Source organism: Periplaneta americana, chromosome 17, assembly GCF_040183065.1.
Source record: "Periplaneta americana isolate PAMFEO1 chromosome 17, P.americana_PAMFEO1_priV1, whole genome shotgun sequence".
Lineage (NCBI taxonomy): Eukaryota > Metazoa > Arthropoda > Insecta > Blattodea > Blattidae > Periplaneta > Periplaneta americana.
Window position 1 is genome coordinate 449,806 of NC_091133.1, and position 24,603 is coordinate 474,408.

Genomic DNA, 24,603 nt, shown 5'->3' on the forward strand with positions numbered 1-24,603 from the left:
CTCTTGCATTTAACTTCATTTCTGACAAGTAAATGTTTATATGGACTCTTGAATTGAATAGCAGAAGGGTTCTTGTTCCACCCCAGTCTGCTGCGAACCATACAAAAAGAAAACAATTCTGTGTGGTCTTGGCTGAGTTTGTACGTGATGAGATACTTAAGCATATTAGTATGTACAAGATCATTAAAAATTTCCTGTAAACATTTGATGGTGCAAAGGAACCCAAGAACAGTAGTATTTTTTCCAGTTTGCAGCAACAACCTATTGTTACAGCTTTTAAGGCCTGATAAATATCCTTCTGCCATACTTAAGAATGGTTCCCATTCGCTTTGACATTGCTGCTTTGTAGCCTTTTCCTAGACAGTACTTTGAATTGCAGAGATAAAAAGTCTATCAAACAAAAAAACAAAAATCTGCGCGTATGAAATAAGGAAGCTTTAAATCAGCAGCAGGAAAATTAGAGCCTTGCCAACAGATGAACTAAGTAACTGGGTAGCTAATTTTACTTTCATTTGTTGCCCAGTAAAATCTAAATGATTTCTCCTCAGTTTATATGCTAGAGTCAACATTTCAGTATCCTGAAGCTCAGGTAATTTTTAAATATATTCCCGGTTACCAGACATAAAGTCCAGGATTATAATGTCCATACGTCAAAATGTCCATAGTATAATGTGCACGTTGTAAATGTCCATGTTAAATCGTCCAGAGTCAAAATGTCCATAGAATAATGTGCAAGTTGAAAATGTCCATGTTAAATCGTCCAGAGTCAAAATGTCCATAGAATAATGTGCACGTTGAAAATGTCCATGTTAAATCGTCCAGAGTCAAAATGTCCATAGAATAATGTGCACGTTGAAAATGTCCATGTTAAATAGTCCAGAGTCATAATGTCCATAGCTCTATAATGTACACTATATCCATTGTTCAAGGTAGTTATAGTAATCTATGTAATAATTTTCAAGTACAGTACTAACCAGAACTGATAGTTTTGAAGATGGAACGAAATTCTCAGTTAGTGCCATTACAGAAAAGTAAGCCACTTCTTTCTTTCCGTGGGTACCTGTACCAACATCATGACTTTAATAGAGATAGGACAAAAATATATTGGCAATGCAGGGAAAGAAAAATTTTAATGCTGCAATGATTACTAACAGCAACCTGGATAACATTCGGGTTTTGCGGGATGGCGCAGATAAGCATTTACATAGTGCCGATGAAGCAGGTATAGAAGTAAAGTGCATCATGAACCGTGTTAAGATAAGAGAAAGAGTGTTGGCTGTACATGATCCATCCATTTGGCGATCTATACAGTGCCTAAAGCGCGAAGGAAATAAAGTTTGGAGACAAATATTGCAAGAAAGAGGGGGGGGGGCATAAATAAATTGAAGCGATGGTGAATAAAACGTATTTGACGAATTCAGGACCGTTTTTGCAAAACTTGCTAACTGCAAAATTAAGATTTAGGTGGATTCGTTAACATAAAGCATGATGTTAAAGTTATCTTAGTAAAATTGGATTATTTCTCTTCATAATAGTGTGTCAAAGTGTGATGGTTGCACCTATAACCTATTTGTCTCCATTCAGTTTTTTGTGTCTCCTGTAAAATTTAGTTTTTTTTTTTTCAGTTAGCAAGTTTTGCAAAAACGATCCTCAAAATTCTACAGATTGTGGGAAACTACAACAGGTACAAATAAAATGGAGAAATTCTCATATAGCTACCTTAAAAGTATTGGTTGCTATCTTAAAAGTGGGGCTCTGGTTCCCGATGATTAGTAACTTATTTGTACGAGTTATAGAATAAAATTTGTCTTCTATTCAAGCAGAATTTTTTCCTTTGAACTTGGACATTATGGACGTTTGGCAATGGACATTTTCACCTTACGAACGTTTTATCAGATGGGCTTTCTGTCGTATGAACATTTTGACCTTATGGCGGTTTTATCATATGGACGTTCTGTAGAATGGACTATATACGGTGGAAGCATATTCCCATTTTATAACCCGATCTTAATTACCAATTAGTATTTTCTGGTTCCCAAATACATTTCCGATTAATTTTAACATGTGTAATGCATAGAAAAATGTGTACATTTTTTTATCGGTGTACAAAATATGGGTTAAGAGTCCCATTTGCTGCTATGGAAGCTCCTAATTTAGACAATGTGGCAAAATTACTTTGGAGTCCATCACATGTTATGGATATGACTTTCACTCCAGCGTCATGCAGTCTTACAATACTTTCATTAATTTAATTTACTTTTATGTCTGAAGCTGAGCCATTTATTAAAAAATAAGCTTTTCGAATCTTCCAATTAGCATTAATGGCGACAGCCATTTTTACCGAGACTTCCCGAGCTTCCACTTCAGAATCAACCATAACATCAGCACCCACAAAACATTTACCATTCCAGTCGACTCTTTTCCTAATTGCCATTTCATCAAAAGCAAGAGCTATGTGCATAGTGTGTCAGGAATTTTCTGCTCTACTCTTGATAGCGTGAAATGCTTCTGAAGTGAAGCACGGTAAGAATTTACAGAATTACAAATGTTTCTAAGAGTATTTACATGTGGCAAACAAAGATTTAATGATTCCCTTACAAAATTATAGCCTGCTGGTGAATGAAAGTGAAGGGTAACTGCAAATGCCTTCAATGTATCACTAAACTCTGCATTTACAGGAACAGCCACCCTCCAAAAGATTTCTAAACTTTCATCTGAAAAATTCTCTTTTAAAATTCAAGCAGCCTCTTCACTTACAAGATTTCTTTGTTTTAGAGCTAGGATCAGCTGTTTTAATTCATTAATTTTTAAGTCTTTTCGTTCACATTTTCTTTTTAATAACACGAGTTCCTTTCGAACGTCTTCGTATTGTCTCTCCTTTCGTTTTAAAGTCTCCCTCATCTTGTTGATAGCTTCAGTGGGGGAACCTGTACGAGGGTTTACACACGAGTAAATATGATCTTTCACAATACTGGTACCTGCAGTATTTCTAATGCACTTAGAATTTTCACTTGTGGCTGGTGCAGTATTTCTAATGCACTTACAATTTTCACTTGTAGCTGGTGCAGTATTTCTAATGCACTTGGAATTTTTACTTGCAGCTGATGTTGAAGAATTGTCCTCTGCATCCCTCAGAGTGCTGTTACTAACAACACATCGAACCTTATGGCGTGTTTTTGTTTTCTACAAGTAAAGAAAATAACAAAATGTAGCTAGACCTAAAAGAAATTGGTGGTCACAAATCACTTTTACTGAGCTGTATAATGATAAACATCCATTTATCTTTATAGTAATATGTCAGGTAGGTAATTTCATAGAAGACGGGCACCTGGTAGGATGTACTAAGTATCACCAACTTTTTTACTTTAGAGTTAAATGTTAGTGATTTTTAGTGACTGTTATATGTTAGTTCTAGGTTTTTATACGAGGTGTCGCATTGATGATGTTTCAATTTGATTGGTTATAGTTGTCATTTGTTCTAGAATTTTCGTTAATTTTGAATGGGTAATAACGTCAGTAAGTTGTTCTTGGTTGTTTGACGTGTCTGATGGGTAAACCTATTGAAAGTTTGTCATTTTATGATATCTGTGAAAGACGTGTGAACATAGAACAGAGTATTAAATTTTATGTCGATTTTGGTTCAGTTCTTTCGCTGGTGAATAAGAATTGTGTCGATTGTTGACGAGAAAACTGTTCCTGTGATTCCACGGAATTGTTTACTGAATTTTCCGTACAAGTTAAGGTGTAATAAGAGTTCAAAGAGAATTTCATTTTGTGGAAACACATTGTTTAGTTATGTGAAGTTGGCTGTACGACAAAGTGTTGGTTTAGTTCTTTGTTGGCTGCATGGCTTAAGTTTAGATTGCCTTGAAGCCTGTGTCATAATGCAAGTGACGTGGTTGTCTTTGAAGACGTCAGTGAGGATTGAATTTTGTTTGATTAGGTGATAAATTATTGTTTTGTTTTGTGTTTTAGTGATTTGTGGGGGTAAAGTGCGGACAAAAACTGCCAGAAAAGTACTACCAATTATGAAATTCGAATGCCACCAAACACCATAAAAATCAAAGATGAAAAATTAAACATATTTTCATTTCTTGAAGGGCTCTTTCTTCCTTAAAAATATGAATATCTGTTTGATTTTCCATCTTTGATTTTGTGATGTTTGGTGACATTTGAACTTCATAGTTGCCAGAACGTTTTGGTAGTTTTCGTCAGATATGTTGGATTTTGCCAGTCTTCTAGGAAATTACCGTCAAGTACAGTACTGTACATACCTTGATAAGATGGGCAGGAAAATTGAATTTAGTTGGCACTGCATCGTCTTTAAGGTGTCTTCTGTTTGCTGTGTTGGCTAAGAAACATGTCTCCTCGAAATGCTCGGAGCAAACGTAATGGTTTGCTGTTGGTTTAAACGTGTCGCGTTTAAGTTCCCTCAACCATTCTTTCAACAAATCTGGTTTTTTTAATGGAAATCTGGAATAAAAGGTAGATAACTATATTGCGCTTATTTGTTAAGGAAACTAAAAAATAACACACGATTACGACGAATTTATATTAACACCACCAGCACGTGCTATAAATTAATGATTGCCTACTTACTTGAAGAAATGTATGGCAACTCCTTTCTCGAATTTGTTAAAACAATTAATTGCGGCACAGTACTTCACCATGTCCTTGTTATTTCCTTTCAAGTGTACTTATATATTTATTCAACTTCCTCAACAAAAACGAACTGATCGCACTCCCGGCTAAGCAACAACTCCCTTTAATGGCGGCCAAACAACGGTTCAATTTTGTACGCGAAACTAGCGCCGTTGGTATCTCTAATTATAGCACGGCCGACTTGATTCGCTTCTCTTACAATATTTTCATTAATTTAATTTACTTTTATGTCTGAAGCTAAGTCATTTATTGAAAAGTAAGCTATTGGTATCTTCCAATTAGGATTAATGGCTTCGCGAAGGTAACATCAAGTCGGCCATGGTTATATATTACAAACTCTTTTCTTGAAAGCTTTTTGGCTAACACGACGACAGTGCGTCTCTGGAGCAGTGAGATCCGTTTTGTCGGCCCATTTCACAGCATCATTGATTTTCATTCTTTCTGAATTCTGACAGTCCAGGCCAGGCAGAGATTGTAAAGTGTAGTCTTTCGGTGGATAGTTCCATATTTGTTTATCTGGTTTTGCAATTGTGAAAGAGGTAACTTCCAACTTTTACCTCTAACATGTACGTATAAGTCAACATAAACTTCTGTCTCGAATATAACCATACTTCTGTTTTAATTACATCTGTTTCACTATTATCTCTGGTGGTACGTTTTAGTTTGTGGAACACTAATATTAAACGAGGGGTAAACGAACTGGCCAACCCACCCGTTTATCTCTTTACTTAGTTGCCTAATGATTGATGCGTTATTTATGTAATTTATGAAATTCCAACCTGTCTTCTGACAATTGACTAAACAACAACAAACAACGGTATCATCCGATATTTAAACTGATGTTCTACATTGATTTGTTAATAGTGGGTATAGCCTACTAGCGGGTGGAATTTTCCGCTATATCCCTCTTCGTTCATATGGGAGGATTGCTTCTCCCAAATAGTAATAATAAGTAGAGACATGTAGAGTACTCGTATGTAGTGAAGAGAGTTATAGTTCTTAAAGTTACTGGTCATGTTTTATTACTCTACTGCCACTTCCAACCGACTCCTAACGAATATTCACACGTTTATCACTGGGATTGTGGCGCTGAAAATCTATTTAGAACATTTTTATCCCAGCTGCGACACATTTCAATTTTTATTGTACAATATAAACGCAATTATCACTATAAAGGCCACCAACATCAAGACAACGCGGTAGAAGCCCCGAAGCTTATCCACAGACCATGTACACCAGCCACGGAAGCCTACACGAACACTTATTATCCATTCCTCGTCATCGTACCTCTTGCTATTAATACTCTTTCACATTGTCAATTTGTCGCCTATGGAACTCCTTACCTCGTGAAGTCAGGGATTGCCGAACAGTTAATCAATTTATATTAAGAATTACATACTTTTACGTGAACTTTATTTGTCACTGTTAGCCGATTTTTATAGGTTATTCTGTGTGTATATAAAGTGTCATTTAGGCCTATCATAAAGTAGAATTAGGATATGAATTGTAAATAACTTAATTATGTATCATGTTTAGTTAATATTTCATTATAGCCCATGTAAGTTTGTTAATGTGCATGAAAATTATTTTTATGCTCGACCATGCCGAAATGTAGTAATTATACACCTGGTACCAGCCCTTTAATGGACCTCATTAAAGTACACCTATTCATTAAAGTACAGGTGTTCCACCACTCAGAAAATACCATTGTATCAATATGAAAGCGCAAGTATCGATTATTCTCGGATATGCAATCGAAAGACAACTCTCTAGATTATATCAAGGTCAATGTCGACATTTGTTTCTCGGAAAAATCAATACTTTCGCGTCTGCGCACATCTCACAATTTACGAGGTATTGCACAAGGTCAGTACCGCTCCTCAGTCTGATAAGAATAACATGAATACTTATGAATAATTTGAAGTTAGGAATATGGTCGAGCATAAAAAGTCGTATGAAACTTGACTGTAATGGTAATTAAGATGCTCGTATGAAAATTATGAAACTCGCTTGCGCTCGTCCTAATTACTACCATTATAAGCTCGTTGTATAATATACTATTATATTTAAGTATGACTTTCCTATTTTTGTCATTGTTTCAATATGAATTTTACTTATGGTAGTGTGGAAGAGAAGGCCTCATGGCCTTGACTCTACCAGAATAGCCTAAATAAATAAATAAATAAATAAATAAATAAATAAATAAATAAATAAATAAATAACCTCTTCTTTCAGTTGTGCTGCATTTAACCAAGATGGAACCTGAGGATGATCCGCACGATAAAGCACACAAAATAGAAGAGAATAGGGCTTCATCACAGGTAAACATAAAAGTATTACTATATATTTCTTCGTGTGCTTGTCGAACAGTGGAGAAAAGCATTTATTTCACGCTTTATATTTATTACAATAAATTAATATTCCTTGTTATTGTTTCGTGGTATACAGCGTCATGTATTGGTCTGGCATTGGTTCTATTCTCCCAATGGGAAGAAATGTTCACACGAAATTCAGCTAGTCTGTTTGACCTCTGCTCACCTTGCATCTTGAGTGAGTAATCCAGAGCCACAGTTATTAATTCTATCCGCTCCCAAAACTATATTGCACAGCTCAACTAGCTTTCTTTTCGGTATCTTCATATGAAACTTAGATTAACCTTGAATATTATGTGAGAGAGATTTTACTCTGTACCTATAAAATTTCGATAATTTCATAGAAGACGAGCATCTGGTTGTATGCAGTAAGTATTACCAACTTTTTTATTTTAGAATTAAATGTTAGTAGTGATTTTTTAGTGACTTTTATGTTAGGTCTAGTTTTTATACTAGGTTTCGTCGTGATTTTTTTTTCGATTTGATTGTTTATAATTGTCATTTAACTTAGAATTTTCGTAATTTTGAATGGTAATGACGTTATCAGTTGTTCTTGGTTGTTTGACGTGAGTGGTGTTAGCCTGTGTTGTGTCTGATGGCTAAAAGTATTGAAAATTTGTCATTTTATGATTTTTGTGATTTACTTTCGATGTGATTAATCATAGTTGTCATTTGTTTTAGAATTTTCGTAATTTTGAATAGGTAATGACTTTGTCAGTTGTTCTTGGTTGTTTGACGTGAATGGTGTTGTATTGTGTCTGATACTGAAGCTTTTGAAAGTTTGTCATTTTATAATCTTCGTGACAGATGTGTGAACATAAACAGAATATTATATTTGTGTCGATTTTGGTTCAGTTCTTTCGCTGGTGAATAAGAATTGTGACGATTGATGAGGAGGAAACTGTGTTTCTGTGGTTTCAAGGCATTATTTACTGAACTTTCCATGTAAGTTAAGACCTAATAAGTGTTCGAAGAAAATTTCATTTTGTGTAAATACATGGTTTAATTACGCGAACTTGACTGTACGACAAAGTGTTGGTTTAGTTCTTTTCTGCCTGCATTTTTTAAGTTTAGATTGCCTTGAAGCCTATGTCATATACTGGAAGTGAAGTGGTTGTCGTTGAAGACGTCAATGAGGATTGAATTTTGTTTCATAAGATGATAAATTATTATGTTTTGTTATATATTTTAGTGATATTTTGGAGTAAAGTGTGAATTTTGTTTGAAAAGGTGATGAATTATTATGTTTTTTGTGTGTGTGTGTGTGTTTTAGTGATTTGTGGGAGTAAAGTGCGGACGAAAACTGCCAGAAAAGTACTGCCAACTATGAAATTCGAATGCCACTAAACACCAAAAAAATCGAAGTTGGAAAATTAAGGGCTTATTCTTCTTTAAAAATATAAATATGTTTGATTTTCCGTCTCTGATTTTATTATGTTTGGTGGTATGTGAACTTCATAGTTGGCAGAACGTTTTTGGTATATTTCGTCAGCCATGTTGGATTTTGCCCATCTTCTAGGAAATTGCCAACATTTTATTCTGAATTATAATTTGTAAGACATAATTGTATTCAGGGCAGGAGCTTTCCGATGTCCTACAACTGTAACATTTTCTCACTCACTTGATTAGTATTTGTGGAGTACATGCTACGACTTATTGACTAGTAAAACTGTGACTTTTATTAAATATGTGGAAAAGCTTAACGTACATTGTTTTTAAATCTGCATCTGTTAGTGACGTGCATTTGTTAGTCAATGATTACCATGCAGAAGCAGATTGGCGACTGTTTCACGTAACGTCATCTTTAATAGTACATTATGAACGAGCCTATAATGGTAATAATTAAGACGCGAGTATGTTTATGAAACGAGCGCATGCGAGTTTCATAATTTTCGTAGGAGCGTCTTAATTACCATTATAGTCAAGTTTCATACGACTTTTTATACTTGACCATAAGTTAATAAGCTATTAGTCACATCGAGTGCTTTTGCCGAAATTTCCGGCGGTGTTAGTTGCAGCTCGTTATCACTAGTGTCCGCCATTTTTACTTTGTCTAATCTCGCGCTAGTTGTCTTTCGATTGCATATCCGAGAATAATCGATACTTGCGCTTTCATATTGCTACAATGGTATTTTCTGATTGGTGGAACACCTGAACTTTAATGATTAGGTGTACTTTAATGAGTTCCATTAAAGGGCTGCTGCCAGGTGTATAATTAGTACATTTCGGCATGGTCGAGCATAAAATAACTAATAGATTATTCATTATGTATTTTTGTCCTGTAGGCCCAGCATTTATCGCATCTAGAAGTATCCAGCATGAAGCCAGAATGCGTGGATGAGAGTTACTTTATCAAATCAGAGATAAAGGTTGAAGACACCACACCACTCCCTTTTACCTTTCATGCGGTGAAATCTGAAGTTGATGTAAGTGGTTCACTGGCAGTGTACATTTTATTATATATTAGACTGTTTAATAGTGTCGAATTGTTTTAACTGTTTTCCATTAACAATTACGTTCACAAATTGGCCAGTTTTCATTTTAGATTTGCAATAAAATAATAATAATAATAATAATAATAATAATAATAATAATTCGCAGTTATACAGGGTGTTTCCGACTTGGTGTTACAAACTTTCAGGGATGATGGCTAAGGACTCGCGTATCAATTTGAGGTAAGGATCCCTGGTCCGGAAATAACCGAGTCGAAAGTTACAAGCAAAAATAGATGTGTGGAAATTAAATAATTTTATTCCTCTGTACACCTTATTTATGTGTATTTATCTGTACATCTTACACATACTGCATTCATGTGACGTTGTTTACGTTGTCTACTTACAGTATTCCATTCAGTGCGCTGTCTGAGGGGTGGAGACAGGAAATTACAGTAAAGGAATGCAGATGGGTTAATGTGTAATGGACATGGTCGGTCCTGATATGCACGTCTGTAGACAGCAGTGTATGTGTACAAGTTGCAGTGTCCAGTCGATCAGTCCTAGTGAAATGAAGGAGTACACGAGAGCGGAATAAGCAGTCCTGATTTTCGAATACGGATGAGCCAATGGGAACAGTAGACAAGCTCACAGATTGTATCGGGCAAGTACCCACGTAGGAGACAACCGGCCCATACCATCTTTCCACGACTGTTCCAAAGGTTAAGGGAAGGAGGGCACGTGGTGCCAAATTACAATTCCATTTCCACACAACTATTTTTGCTTATACTTTTCGACTCAGTCATTTCCGGACCATGGTTCCTTATCTCCAATTGATACATGTGCCCTTCATCCCTGAAAGTTTGTAACACCACCTCGGAAACACTCTGTATTTCTGGCAGGGAACAGAGAATTATCTCGAATGCACTGGAAATACCTCTGCCTAAAAACAGATTTCATTTTAAGTTTATGAGTTTTATTTATATATTTTTTTCTTTTAGATCTAGCAATTACTATGCCATACATTGAATGATGGGTTCAAACAAATGTAAAGGCTTATACAAAACTCGCAAAAGATTTGGAAGTCCTCTAACTTTGTTACAAATAGGGAAATAATAATAATGATAATAATAATAATAATAATAATAATAATAATAATAATATCTCAACTTGTTTCACAGCGCATGTTACATATCCAGATATTTTATAATGTTCTGAACTTGCAGTTACAAAATCGGCATTCATATCGATTCCTACGAAATTGGATCTCCATAACATCGTTCCCGGTCATTTTTTTTCAAGGAGTTTTTCCCTAAAATGTTTTCTCCCTATATCATTTTCCCCTACAACAATTATTCCCTAATACTTTCTTTTTCTTGCAGTTTTTTTTTTTCCCGCAAAAACCTTTTGTCCCTTATACCGTTTATCCCCTCAACTAATTCATACAATTTTATAACATTTACATTTCTCTCCATGGAAACAGTTGTAAGCAGTGAAAACTTTTCAAGTGGAATATCAAACGCTCTTATAAATTATGAAATAAAATGCCTAACGTTTCTCAAATTATAACCTCATATTGGGGTGGGGGCGTACTGTATATCACAGGAGAGATTCTAGAGAGGTGAATGAGTATTGGACATGTTACAAGAAACCGAAATGTAAAACAATAATTAACGTAACCAATAGCTCTGGGAATGCAATTATTACACTTAAAGAGGGAAATCATGCCTTTGCACGTGATCATGAGAAAGTTCAGGGAGAACTTGCCATCGTTTAAAGGGTACAGCTAAGGAATATCCCGAGGTAACTCCATCACAATTGACTCGATAGAATCACCGAGAGTTGCATGTGGCGTTTTATGTCATTTACCTGGAAGTGAAAACTTAAAAAGGACTCTTAGAGCGTAGGAGGGATCAAGTACCTGAACCAAAAACATAGAGTGATTTAAGGGAATTACTCGAAAGATATAAGAAAACATTGAACGGAGATACTTTTTTAATATAGAACTATAATTCCTTTGAAGATGAAGATTTTGAACCTGACAATCAGCGGGTTTTGGTATTTGGAACAAGAAATCCACACCTATGGAGTAACGGCTAGTGTTTCTACCCGCGAAACCAGGTGGTCCGGGTTCGATTCCCGGTTGGGTCAAGTTACCTGGTTGAGGTTTATTCCGGGGGTTTCCCTCAACCCAATATGAGCAAATGCTGGGTAACTTTCGCTGTTGGACCCCGAACTCATTTCACCAGCACTATCACCTTAATCTCATTCAGACGCTAAATAACCTAGATGTTGATAAAGCGTCGTAAAATAACCTACTAAAAAAAACAAGAAGAAGTGTGGAGATTCTTCTTCAAATCGGGGACTTTATTCCTTGACATACGTTTAAAACCGTTCCAAACATATTTACACAAATTTTCAGTATTTTAGGGATTGTATCCACAAGGAATGACAATCTTACAATTTCTTTCCCGTTTATTTACTCTCTTCTGTCGTAAAAAAATCAAATTGCATATTTAAAGGTTTTCCAGGCAGTAAGACGTGTAGTTGAAAGGTTTGGAATGCAGTTTACCCTCTCCCCAACTAGAATTATGTTTGATTTTGATTTTGCCATTATAAACTCCGCACTTACAGTTTTTTCCAATACCAAATCTATTGCTGCTTTTTCCACTTATGCCAGTGAGTGTTCCTTAAAATACAAAGCGAACGATTACAAGCCATTTACAATGCCTAATGACAGATCATTAAGAATAGAATGCATTCAATGTTCATACCGATTGAAGATGTTTTAGATGCTTCAAATAATTGAGTAATTACCTGAAGAACTTAATGAAATTGCAGCGTACTTCAAAACTACATACGAGCTATTCCATCTCAAATCGACCGAAATATAGAGAAAATTGACCTTACAATTTCTAAATACAATGAAACTTTTTTGTACGTAGAGAACTGTGATACAGTGCTTTGTGCAAAGTTTGAGGCATCAGAACTTCATAGTGTTTAAATTAAAAAATATTTAAATTTATCGTATTTTCATAAAATTGACAACTTTAAACTGTTGTAGCTCCGAAACCCTTTCACCCAATGATCAAAATCATGGTTTATTTTGATTCTGAGAAATTAAAGTTTATATTGACTTGTAAACAGTTTTTCTTACTTTTTATGAAATGGAGAAATTTAGATTTTTCTTCATTAAGACGCCTTAGGCTAGGAAAAAATATTTAAAAAATACATAGTTAGATTCCACATTGGAAGTGCAAATAAACACATATTTTTTACTGATGGTATGTTGATAAGAAAGAATTGAAAATATCAAATAAAGAAAATAAATAGTACGCGCGTGAAGTAACCAGCTGACTGTGAGAAGGGGGCTTAGCCGAGACAAGCAAGGCCAGGAGACAAACATGTGATGTGTCGTCTAGCAGCCATGGCTGGGCTAGCATTATCACAAGTTTTCATAAACACAGGAGTAAAATGACGCCCAACGCTCGCTTATCTTCAGCTCTCTGCGGTACTGCGCCGTTCAAGTCTAGGCGTGTGAAAATAATTTATTTAATACCCTCGAAACTTATTGCCCAGCCACTAAGCAAACAATGCCGAATCCCTCTTTATAATGCAAGGTTTTTTCTCAATACTTTTTTACATTTTTACAAATGACCAAAAAGCCTATGGACTTCAGTCCTACGTTCATAGACATCTATGACGTAGTGCAGAGGGCGGCCACTAGAGAGATCCCAAGAGTTGGAACTTAATCTGAGACGATTCTGTCCGACTCTGGGGTGGGTATCTGGTGTGGCTTAGTGGATAAAGCTTCAGCACGTAGAGCTGAAAACCCGGGTTCAAATCCCGGTGCCGGAGAGAATTTTTCTCCATTCCATTACTCTTTCATCGTATGATGACGCAGAATATCTGCATGGAAATATCATATGTACTTCGGTACATTAAAATAATATATAAGTAAAATCAGATTATTTGACTCTCTGTGTACAATAAAAATAAGGATTACTTCTTAACATAACCTACCAAATGTCAGCTTCAAAATAAGCTCTCGTTCAATGTTTTGCAGTAAATGGTTCCAGAGTTCTGAGCGCTGAAAGAGGCTTGTTTTTATAATACGCTAAATTTGTCGCTCTACAATAGGAAAACCGTTTGACTTTCGATAGTATATTTTTGAAAATGCAATCCCCTCAGCACCTTGTATAAATAGGGAAAAAGTTAGAGTATAAAAAAAATGCGAGGTTTTTTACTGATCGATTTCATATAGAATAGCCCATACATCTTCGGTACCCAAGAAGAGGAAGAAGACGTCATGTCCAACCGAGATACTCTCCAGAACAGTGGAATTGTTATCATGCAACAATTCATGGTCAACATCGCACGAATCACGTTTCTGAATCATGACACAAACAGTTGTGGGCAAGCATCACCCTTCCTTATATGTAGCTCTCGCAGAGATTCAAAAAGAACAAAGCCACACATAAACAGTTGTTAACCAAACTATCTCTTGGACTAACAGTTATCAATCAATCTTCTTAACGTATCCAGCTGTTTGCTGACAACATAAAGTCCACTGTAATCTATTCAGTTCTTATTTTTCATGAAAAATGAGGGATATTTTGATCGGTGTTCAATATAAATCGGCGTGGCGCGTCCTCAGGTTGCGGATCGAGGAGACGGCCTCCAGATATGGAGGGTAGCTGTGAATATATTAAATAAGCAGTCGCGGACAGCCGATGAGGGGTGTTCCTCCAGCTTGGGGGTTGGGCGAAAGTCTAACAACCCATCACCGTAAAACACAGCTTGTTAGGGATCCTTCAAATAAGCCTCGGGATAGGACTGATTCTCTGGCACGACCACAGCAAAGGAATAAGGTTTTGAGATTGGAATGTTAATGCTGTCGTAAAATCTGAAAGTTAGAATTTATAAAACAGTTATATTACCGGTTGTTCTTTAAGGTTGTGAAACTTGGACTCTCACTTTGAGAGAGGAACATAGCTTAAGGGTGTTTGAGAATAAGGTGGTTAGGAAAATATTTGGGGCTATGAGGGATGAAGTTACAGGTGAATGAAGAAAGTTACACAAAACAGAACTGCACGCATTGTATTCATCTGATATAATTAGGAACATTAAATCCAGACGTTTGAGATGGGCAGGGCATGTAGCACGTATGGGCGAATCCAGAAATGCATATAAATTGTTAGTTGGGAACCCGAAGGGAAAAAGACCTTTAGGGAGACCGAGATGTAGATGGGAACATAATATTAAAATGGATTTGAAGGAGGTGGGATATAATAATAATAATAATAATGATTTATTTTACCTGGCAGAGTTAAGGCCATACGGCCTTCTCTAACACTCAACCAGGAGTAAAAACGTTACAAAAAACGCTACAAATTTACAAAGTACACTACAATTTTACTCACAAAACTGAATAAGATAATAATAATAAAATGTAAACAAAATAAGTAGAAATCATGCATAATATATAAGATACGGAAATAAAGAAAAAAAGCATAATAAAATGTGAACAGTAGATCAAAATAAATGAGACGTATGTACAAAGTATAAAAAAATAATACAATTAATGATAATAATAATAATAATAATAGTAATGATGAAAAATAAGAATAGTAATAATAATAATAATAATAATAATAATAGTAATAATACTAATAGTAGTAGGAATAAAATAGTGCAACACAAAGCGTACAATGAATACAATATTTTTAAGAACACACAGTAAGGAAAATTATGATTATATATAGCTCAACTTATCACATAATAGATATACCATTATCGGAAAATATGAAAACAAAAATATAAAATAAGTTAAATATGACATAAAGTAAGTTAATGGGGGATATGATGATAGAGAATGGATTAATCTTGCTCAGGATAGGGACCAGTGGCGGGCTTATGTGGGGGCGGCGATGAACCTCCGGGTTCCTTAAAAGCCAGTATGTTTCTTTTAGTTACTTAGTTCATTATAATTGCCTGTTGCTAGTAGCTTGAGTTGGGATGTAGTCAATATATAGTGCAGAGCTAGTAACAGGAAAACGGAAAAGGAAGTGGCTACAAGTACAGCAAAGAATACGTTCTATTCTTTCTGATTATAATACTTATGAGGAGGAAGACAGGATTTTAGAATATTTAAGGACGCTGAGTAATTTCATACTATGAAGAATATTAAAACTTTTTATGTTTGTTAATAAATTTTAGTGAAAGTAAAGTACAGTACCGTAATTTTTATTGGGTTTCGACATAACGAGGAAAATATTTATATGGCAAAACAATTGTGTAAAGTGGTTTTAGGAAGGAAGATCCGGGAAATTATGTCCAGTGAAAACTTCCTAGGGAAAAATGACCGTGAAGCCCATGACCTTGGTTGTTTGTGACGAAACTGGCCTGATCAATTGTTTTACAAGCTTGCACAATGACAAATTCCACGTTATAAATCTTCTGAATACACGTGAACAATCAGAACTAGAAGTTAATTTTGCAAGTTTGGTGGCAATACCTTTACTTTCTGCTCTTATGTTCTGTTAGAGAGCCTGCATTTCGAGAAAATAAAATTTTCAACAGCGAAATATATCGTCTTTGTTCCTGCAATAACTCCTATGTGACATATTTATCGATTTTCAGGTTTTTGCTCTTTTAAATATCTTAAATAATGATACTGCAAATAATAAAAATCTCCTGTATGTAATTATATTTCTTTGTTTCGATAATGTAAGAATTCACAGTCTCCTATGTACGGCTGCCATAGGATGAATAAATGTGTTTTTTCTTCCTACTGAAAAATTATATATTTTGCACATAGCAGTTATTGCAGGAACAACGACGATATTAATGTTCCAATATATAACCTCTTTACTGGTTCTTTACTTCAAATGTTGTTGCAATTTCTCGTTACTTTTTTGCAGACTATTTATACATGATAAGCACATATTTTCGATGTTAAAACTTGGTTTCCACGGGTTGCAATAAAAGCAAATATCCTGAATTTAAACAAGGGTATATGAAGGCCGTAAATCAATGGAGATCGAGGCAAGCAATTGGATTTTGTGTGAAAGTCAATATAGCCTTATCGAAAAGTTAGATTGGATTCACTGGATTTAAATAGTGAGGTGTATGATATAGGAAATCAGTGACTGATATGGTCTGTTAAATCTCTCTTCATTATTTACTCACTTTTTCAGGAAGATTTTTTGGATGAGGACGCAGTTCACCAGGCACAGTTAGAAGACTTATCTTCAGAAGAGAATGAAGCTTTGACTGACAGGTAGGTACATTGTGTTTCTTTTGCTTCTTCCATTGTTTCTGTACTTCATTTAAGGTACAACCAGAAAACGCAAAAAATGATGAAAAATTAGAATTTTCAAATTATAACTATTTTAATATAGAATGTTCTCCTCTTTACTTTGATATAAGAATCTTCGATTTATGCCTTATGGTTTTTCAGATAAGTCCCATTTTCCAAAATGCTGCGTCATCAGCCACGGTCACTTACCTTTGGAGTGATCTTCATAGCAGTCAATCCCCTCGTCCAGCATTGCTTGTAAAATAAACTTCTTTCTAGTCCCGAAATAGATGCATAGATATTTGGGTATGATCATTAGATTGAAAAAAAAAACTTTACACAATGAAATAATTTATAATCTTTTACTGTTAGTCATAAAACTCTAAATTTGTGTGCCAATGATGTTGTATGTCATTTTATTAAGAGTTCAGATGTAGAAATTATAATTCTGAGGAGGATGGGCATAAACCCTGGTACATACACCATCGCAGGATTTGTTGCATCAATGGAAATAGGGACAAAAAAATGCCAAAAAAAAACATTCAACACCTGAAGTTAAAACAAGGCGGAGGTATTTGAGAGGCAGAAAGAAGCTGAAACTGGACCGACATGAAGCTGCTTAAAGGGTGACATATGATCAGTAGTCTTCTAGGCTCTGAAAGTTTGTGGCTCATTTCCTGTATATAGTGATGTTAGAATATTTAATTGTTTCAAACATGATATCTCAGTCAAATATGATGATACCTAGAAGATATTGGTGTCATTTTGAAGCTTGAAATGTCCCCCAGTGCCTTACAATGAGTAAAATAACATTAATATAAATAATAATTATCTATGGATTTTTTTACATGATTTATGCAACATAAATTATTATTGCAAGTTACATAAATGGTAATATTTAATTAATGTAAATAAGAATGAAATATAGCTTTATGTCAGGCACTAAAGAATGGTTTTAGCTATAAAACAGTGAAAAACTGTGGCTCTATCTTATAAACTGCATGTCAAAATTATAAACAAAATAATTTTTAAAAACAATTTAGACAATTTCAAGGGATCTGTTCACTTTCTCTTCCTGGTACCATTCTCAATTGTATCAAAATTTTACAGAGCAAAATTATATAAAAGAAAATTTTTTCTATGTAAAGGTGTACATATACCTTAATGAAGACGTATGAAATAAATTTTGTCATATGTGATACTATTTTTATCTACTATATTTTTGTGGTTAACCTTATTAACGCTTCAATATGTCTTGGTACGGAAATAAGATCCACTAAAATTATCATTACCATAAAAGCAACACAGTACAACTCGTACTATATCTGCTGCTTTATTATTCTGCTGTCATTCGAGAACTATGATCTCTTTTGGGGTACAATTACGTCACTACTTTGACTGGCAACATTTATACTGCGGCTGCAATCGCTGTGCATTTTGCTAGTCGTCTGTTTTTCGTGCTGCACAATTCGACTGCTGCGAAAGCCGTGACAAGTTTTGCCAGTCTGTACTTCTGTACTTAAAGGTTGAGTTACTTTTTTCAGCAGCAACTAGCTGCAGCTTTTTGTGTCTGTGCTCATACTTCACTGCAGATTTTCATATTATGAAGTGCAGGTAAATTTATCTGACATGGCTTTTTTGATTATGAAACAGAGAACAGTGTCTTAAGTGACAAAAACGGATGGGTCTTCGTCTTGAACTGAATAAAACCACAGAATATTGTGAATTTCCAGTCGTCTTTGAGATCTGTTTCGAAATTACAACGTCTATTTCATAGGACTTGCTTTAGAATTTCAACAAGATTATTTTATTTATTTTATTTTGTAGCCTGTGGCAGTCAAGAGCAATCTGTTTTATTTATTATCTATTTCATCTTCTTCAGTAAATTGAACTTTCGAATGAAGAGAAATTATATTGTCCAACAAACTTTGAGACATTGTGTTTTGATATACAGGGCATATCAGAAGTCCGGTAACACTTTCAATATTTTATTACACAAAAACTACTGATGATATCACTTTCAAACACACGTCAGTTTAAAGTCAAACTCTCAAAGATCGTTTTACACCTTACAGACATTCAATGTGTGAACCACGAGTGACTCGGCAGATGTCCAAACGATAATCAAACTCTTCCCATACCCTTTTCAACATATCCTCTGTGACCGTGGCGGCAGCTTCTCGAATTCTGGTTTTTAGTTCCTCTAAATTACGTGGCAAAGGCGGTACAAACACACGGTCCTTTAGATAGCACCATAGAAAAAAGTCACATGCAGTCATATCGGTTGACCTTGGTGACCATGTCACGAAACATCTGTCCCTGACTCCAGCACTTCCTATCCAACATACACCTTTGCTGCCTGTTGTTGTAGCTAGCAAGAAAACTCGTAGCAGACGACGATGACTTATTCAGCCGCTTAATTTTCAGCGGTGAACCTAAGCTGTTGATAAAGCGTCGTAAAATAACCTACTAAAATAAGATCTGTTCGTTGGATAGCACCTGGTGAAAGTGCTTTAATATCTCCGTTGAATGTATGCATTTCCCTTCGTTGGAGCTTTCCTTTCACAATGTTTATGCATGTTGACTTGCACATATTAATGTACACTCCAATTTCTTGGAATCCTTGAATAGCCATATTGTTAAGTTTAGTTGCAGATGCCTTGTCCTTACCATTGATAACTGTGTCATGTAATGACTAATATATTTCCATCTCATCACATTGATTATACTGCAGACTGATTAGTTTCTATATTCATTTCAGCACTGTGGATCAAAGTGAGTATAGTGAGTTACAAGACATTGATCGTGAAGAATACAATTTGACACATTGTGGTAGTTATGTACCACACTGTTCAAACGTTGGCGAAATAAGCCATAGTTCTATCAAATGTAATATATGCAACGAAGTATTTTCTACATCGCAAGCACTGAAAATTCATCATGATAAGCACTCAATAAAGAAGTCATTCACATGCAATGTCTGTGGAAAGTGTTTCTCAAAATCGTCAAATTTAAAAAGACATTCTGGTATTCACACAGGTGAAAGAGCATTTCAATGCAAGGTATGTGGAAAATATTACTCATCATCGTCATATTTAAACACACATGCTCGCATTCACACAGACGAAAAGCCATTCAAATGTGAGCTGTGTGGAAAGTGTTTCTCGGAGTCGTCAAATTTAAAAACACATTCTCGTATTCACACAGGTGATAGACCATTCAATTGCAATGTGTGTGGAAAGTTTTTCTTATCATCGTCAAATTTAAAATCACATTCTCGCAGTCACACAGGTGAAAGACCATTCCAATGCAAGGTTTGTGGAAAATGTTTGTCATCATCATCACATTTAAAAGCACATGCTCGCATTCACACACACGAAAAGCCATTCAAATGCGAGGTGTGTGGAAAGTGTTTCTCAGCATCTTCAAATTTAAGTACACATAATCGTCTTCACTCAGGTGAAACACCATTCAATTGCAATGTTTGTGGAAAGTTTTTCTTATCTTCGTCTCATTTAAAGACACATTCTCTCATTCACACAGGTGAAAAGCCATTCAAATGCGATGTGTGTGGAAAGTGTTTCTTATCATCGTCTCAGTTAAACACACATGCTCGCATTCACACTGGCGAAAAGCCATTTAGATGCGAGTTGTGTTCGAAATGTTTTTCACGATTTGGTGCTCTGAAGAGACATGGACAAATGCACACAGGAGAAAAACAATTCAAATGCGAGGTGTGTGGAAAATCTTTCGCACAAGCGTCTAATTTAAAAATACACGCTCGCAGACACTCAGAAGAAAGGCCATTCAAATGCAGTATGTGTGGAAAGTGTTTCGTGCAATTAGGAGATCTTAATAAACATGTGCGCGTTCACACGGGCGATAAGCCTTTCAAATGCGAAGCATGTGGAAAATATTTCACATCAGTGCATCACTTAAACAGCCATGCACGCAAACACACAGGCGAAAGGCCGTTCAAATGTGATATGTGTGGAAAATGTTTCACGCAGTCTGGAGTTCTTAAGCAACATGTACGCGTACACACGGGCGAAAAGCCATTCAAATGCGAGGTGTGTGGTAAATGTTTCTCATCATTGTATAACTTAACCAGACATGCACGAATTTGCAATGGCGAAGCCCATTCTAATGCGATATGTATCCAAAGTGATTTTCAACGTCTAATTTGAACATATGTACGCAAACACAGCAAATACCGCTTATATTCCATCTGTGTGGAAAGTGTTTCCCAGATTGGCGAGACGTAAGGAAACGTACGTTTTCACACAGGTTAAAGACCATTAAAATTCGAAGTGTATTGAAAATGTTTCTCAGGAAGGTGTAATTTACATTATACTTGCACGCAAACACAGGGGAAAGCCCATTGAAATGCCATATATGTGGAAAGTGTTTCTCACAATTCAGACGTTTAAATAAACTTGTACGGGTCCACACAGATATTGTCAAACCATCGGAACTGTGCCCCTTCAGCCCTGTCGTCGTTCTTGAAAAAGTTAACACCTGTACTCCATTCCATCCGCTTTCCTCCCACCACGTCAAAGAGCAGGCCACGAACCTTGTCGAATAGGGATGTTGCCAGACATCCATTAAAAGATGTCATAAATAACACTGGTCAACAATGAAAATGTTTCGGGCTCAAAAATAGCTAATTCTTATGCATTTTCACCTGCTGAATTCGAAAATCACCATAAAAATGACAGATTAGCTCTTGCTTTGGCGATAAAGTGACATTTAATTTTTTAGAGTCAAATTTTCAGTTTGGGGGATATTTTGTTTTGGGAGTTGGCACACCTGTCAAATAACAAAACAGAAATATTCTTCAGCTGTGTGTGAATTACAAACATAGATATTGTTGCTGTGACTGTGAATTTCATTTTGTTTCTGTTGTAATTAATGCAGAATTTCTGGTTTGGAAGTGTTTTTAAAGTGTAAAATTTGTAAAACTGCCACGAAAATTGTGTGTTTGAAGTATAAAATGAAGACAGTGTGGAAATAGAAGAGGAACCCAACAAGCCTTCCACATCCCTTGACCCTGATTTTGAGGAAAAAAGATGATAAACCGCACAGACTGAGTCAAGCGGAATTCAGTGTTCTCATTAGAGACCTTGACCTGTCAAAGGAGAAGGCTGAAATTCTAGGGTCTAGACTACAGCAATGGAATCTTCTCGAACGTGATGTCAGGGTCTCACAGTACAGACAACATCACAGGGATCTGCTTCCCCTTTTTTTTTTTTAGAAGAAAAACAATCTTGTTTGCTGCGAAATTAATGGCTTGATGAAATGTTTGAATTTGAACTATGGTCCAACTGAATGGACGCTATTCATAGAGTCCTCCAAGCTTAGTTTGAAAGCTGTATTACTTCACAATGGCAACCGTCTTCCTTCTATTCCTGTTGGTCATGGAACCTTGTCGAGTAGGGATGTTGCCAGACTTCCGTCAATCGGTGTCATAAATAATTGGTCATCCATGCTAAAATATAGTTTCTTTCAATCAAAATACATCTTGTATTTCTACATTTTTTAAACCTAAATCCCATGTCTCCAATCACTTTTCGTAGTGTTTCTCTCCAAACCTTGGAAATTATTCCTTCTGTCGCAACCTTCAGTAATTTCTTTATTGTCGGAACTTCTTTCTGCGCTGTATAAAATTCTTGTATCTTTCTTCTTAATATGCATCGGTCCATATCATCTACAAAAATTAAAGGCTCCCTGGTGATTCTAGCTTTTCATCTCCTGCACAGACTCTCTCTCTCCTGATTTTCTTAATTAGGCGCTCTGACCTGCCTATATAAATTACATAACATGTTGTATTAGTATTAGTTGAGTAAGTAATTTTATTACGTAATCAATTGAAATAAAATAAGCCTCACCTGTGATCACAGCTGCTCTTTTCGTTGCCTTATTTATAGGAAACAGATATTGACCTGATTGTTTGTCTTCATCGCAAAATGCTATTATGTACTTGCTTAAAAATATTTTTGCCGCCACTCCTTGCTACAGTATTCATGTTGAATTGACAACACTGGACTGCAAGTGCAAATAAACTGTCCCGCAAGAAGGCTCAAAATTGTGAGTAGTGGGGGAGAGAAAGTGAGAGAGCTAGAAAAGAGAGAGATAGGAATGCAGGGAGAGAAATGAATTACCGAGGCTGAGAATGAATTAGGGTTCAGTTCGCATATCTCACGGGGGCACAGATCCGATGGTCCGACAATAAAAGAAAATTGAAATGCATGGTGTGTGGAAAATGTTTCAAGCCTCTTCGAATTTAAAGGCACGTTCATATTCACACTAGAGAAAGACATTTGAATGCGACGTGTGTGGAAATTGTTTCTCACAATTGGGATCTTTGAGGAAACATGTAATCATTCACACAGGTTAACAGTATGCACATGTGACGCGTGTGTAAACTGTTTTTACAAGTGAGACATCTCTCCGTTATCATCCGCGATACAGAGGTCAGACACCATGCTAATGCGATGTCTAATGAAACAATTATCCGTGATCGAGAACTGTAAAGAAATCATATGTTCCTTCACACATCGGAAATGCCTTTCAATTGTGATAATTGTGGGCTATGTTTAATGTGTAGCGATAAACTCAAAAGACCTGTTTACAGGTGGACCAGCAAATTTCTGATGTATAATTGGATGTTTTAATACATAAATACAATGAGGATAATTCTTCTACGTACCGCATCATTGCTGTTGCTGTTTGGGGAAGAGCAACATCCTCAACAGGAATTATGTTTGCTGTGAGTAATTGAGTACTTTTATTTATAATATTATATAATGTTAGTTGTCGTGTGCATACCTGTCCATTAAGCAATTTGTTCTCAGATATTGTTTAGTGTTCTGCCTGAAAAATTACAAAGTTCATTACGTCAGTTTTTTTGCCATACATTTGGAAGAAAAAAATGTTTACGGAAAAAAAATATAGACATTAAAACATTAAGTGTACAACTTCACTGTTCCTACCAAATTTTTTTTTAGATTATATTTCCATTATTTTTCTCAAAGAAATGTTACTTAGTATTACAATGAATTCTTTCACACACTTTGTTATGGATAAAAAAACATGCAGTTGATGATTTTCATTTTGTTGTAATAATTAATAAACACACATGATTCACACACAATACATCTGTCATTTATCCAAATTCTCTTCCTTATTTACGAAAACCCAAGTCGGTGACCGGAGGGTGCAAAGGTGGCTCTCGTGCTTTTCTTTTCGGCCATTTTTCGTCTTATCACCTACCACTCCTTTTCGTTCTCTCGACTTTTTCGTCACTCTATTTCTCTCCGCCGGCCACCATTGCATGCGGAACGCCCACCACATCATCACAGCCATTTCCACCTCTCTATCTCCGCTGTTGGTTTTGACACGTCCGCCACAATGACGGGATTGATTTGGTAAGGATGCCTTGCTAGGTTACATTCCTCTTCCTCTTCTAGTTTTTATATACATTATTAGGTTAACTATCTTCGCCTTATTACTCCCGTCTCAACAGGGGGATCTTTCCTATCTCCGTGGTCCTGCCCCACGGTTTCGAGCGCGACTTCCAACTTGTGCGGCCCGACAGGGCGCCCAGCAACGAAGCAATAGTGGACCCTTCATACTGCCCCTATTTGCAAGTTTAGGTTCCTAGCCCTGACCAGAGTTCAAGTATACTCACGTAGAGCCTCAATGGGGGCCCGGGGTGATTTAGACGTCCAGGTGACCGACTCTGCTCGCCGAGGCGGATATATCGCTCCGACGTGTTACCGCTCACGTATGGGTGTCGCAGTGTAATCAACCACAAGTCCCCTGAAGCTGCGTGCGG

At 36.0% G+C, this 24,603-nt stretch overlaps 1 protein-coding gene and 1 long non-coding RNA gene across 4 annotated transcripts; one reads left to right on the top strand and one right to left on the bottom strand.

Annotated features, from left to right (window-relative positions):
- Positions 1 to 1,489: 1,489 nt before the first annotated feature.
- On the bottom strand, positions 1,490 to 4,938 carry LOC138692659 (uncharacterized). Its single transcript, XR_011330096.1, has 3 exons — positions 4,600 to 4,938; positions 4,275 to 4,473; positions 1,490 to 3,183 (listed from the first exon to the last, which is right to left on the bottom strand). It is a non-coding gene; the product is annotated as an uncharacterized lncRNA (long non-coding RNA).
- A 72-nt stretch (positions 4,939 to 5,010) lies between these two features.
- LOC138692654 (zinc finger protein 492-like) lies at positions 5,011 to 23,063 on the top strand. 3 transcript variants are annotated; one of them, XM_069815759.1, is made up of 5 exons: positions 5,011 to 5,228; positions 6,898 to 6,983; positions 9,320 to 9,460; positions 16,666 to 16,748; positions 19,528 to 23,063. In XM_069815759.1, exons 2-5 carry the CDS (start codon positions 6,918 to 6,920, stop codon positions 20,951 to 20,953), a joined length of 1,716 nt encoding a protein of 571 aa, XP_069671860.1. In that variant the 5' UTR covers positions 5,011 to 5,228; positions 6,898 to 6,917; the 3' UTR covers positions 20,954 to 23,063. The 3 variants fall into 3 exon arrangements, with proteins under 3 accessions (XP_069671860.1, XP_069671861.1, XP_069671862.1); XM_069815760.1 differs by having other exon boundaries at positions 5,011 to 5,201; XM_069815761.1 differs by lacking the exon at positions 19,528 to 23,063 and adding an exon at positions 16,929 to 17,849.
- The last annotated feature ends 1,540 nt before the right edge of the window (positions 23,064 to 24,603 follow it).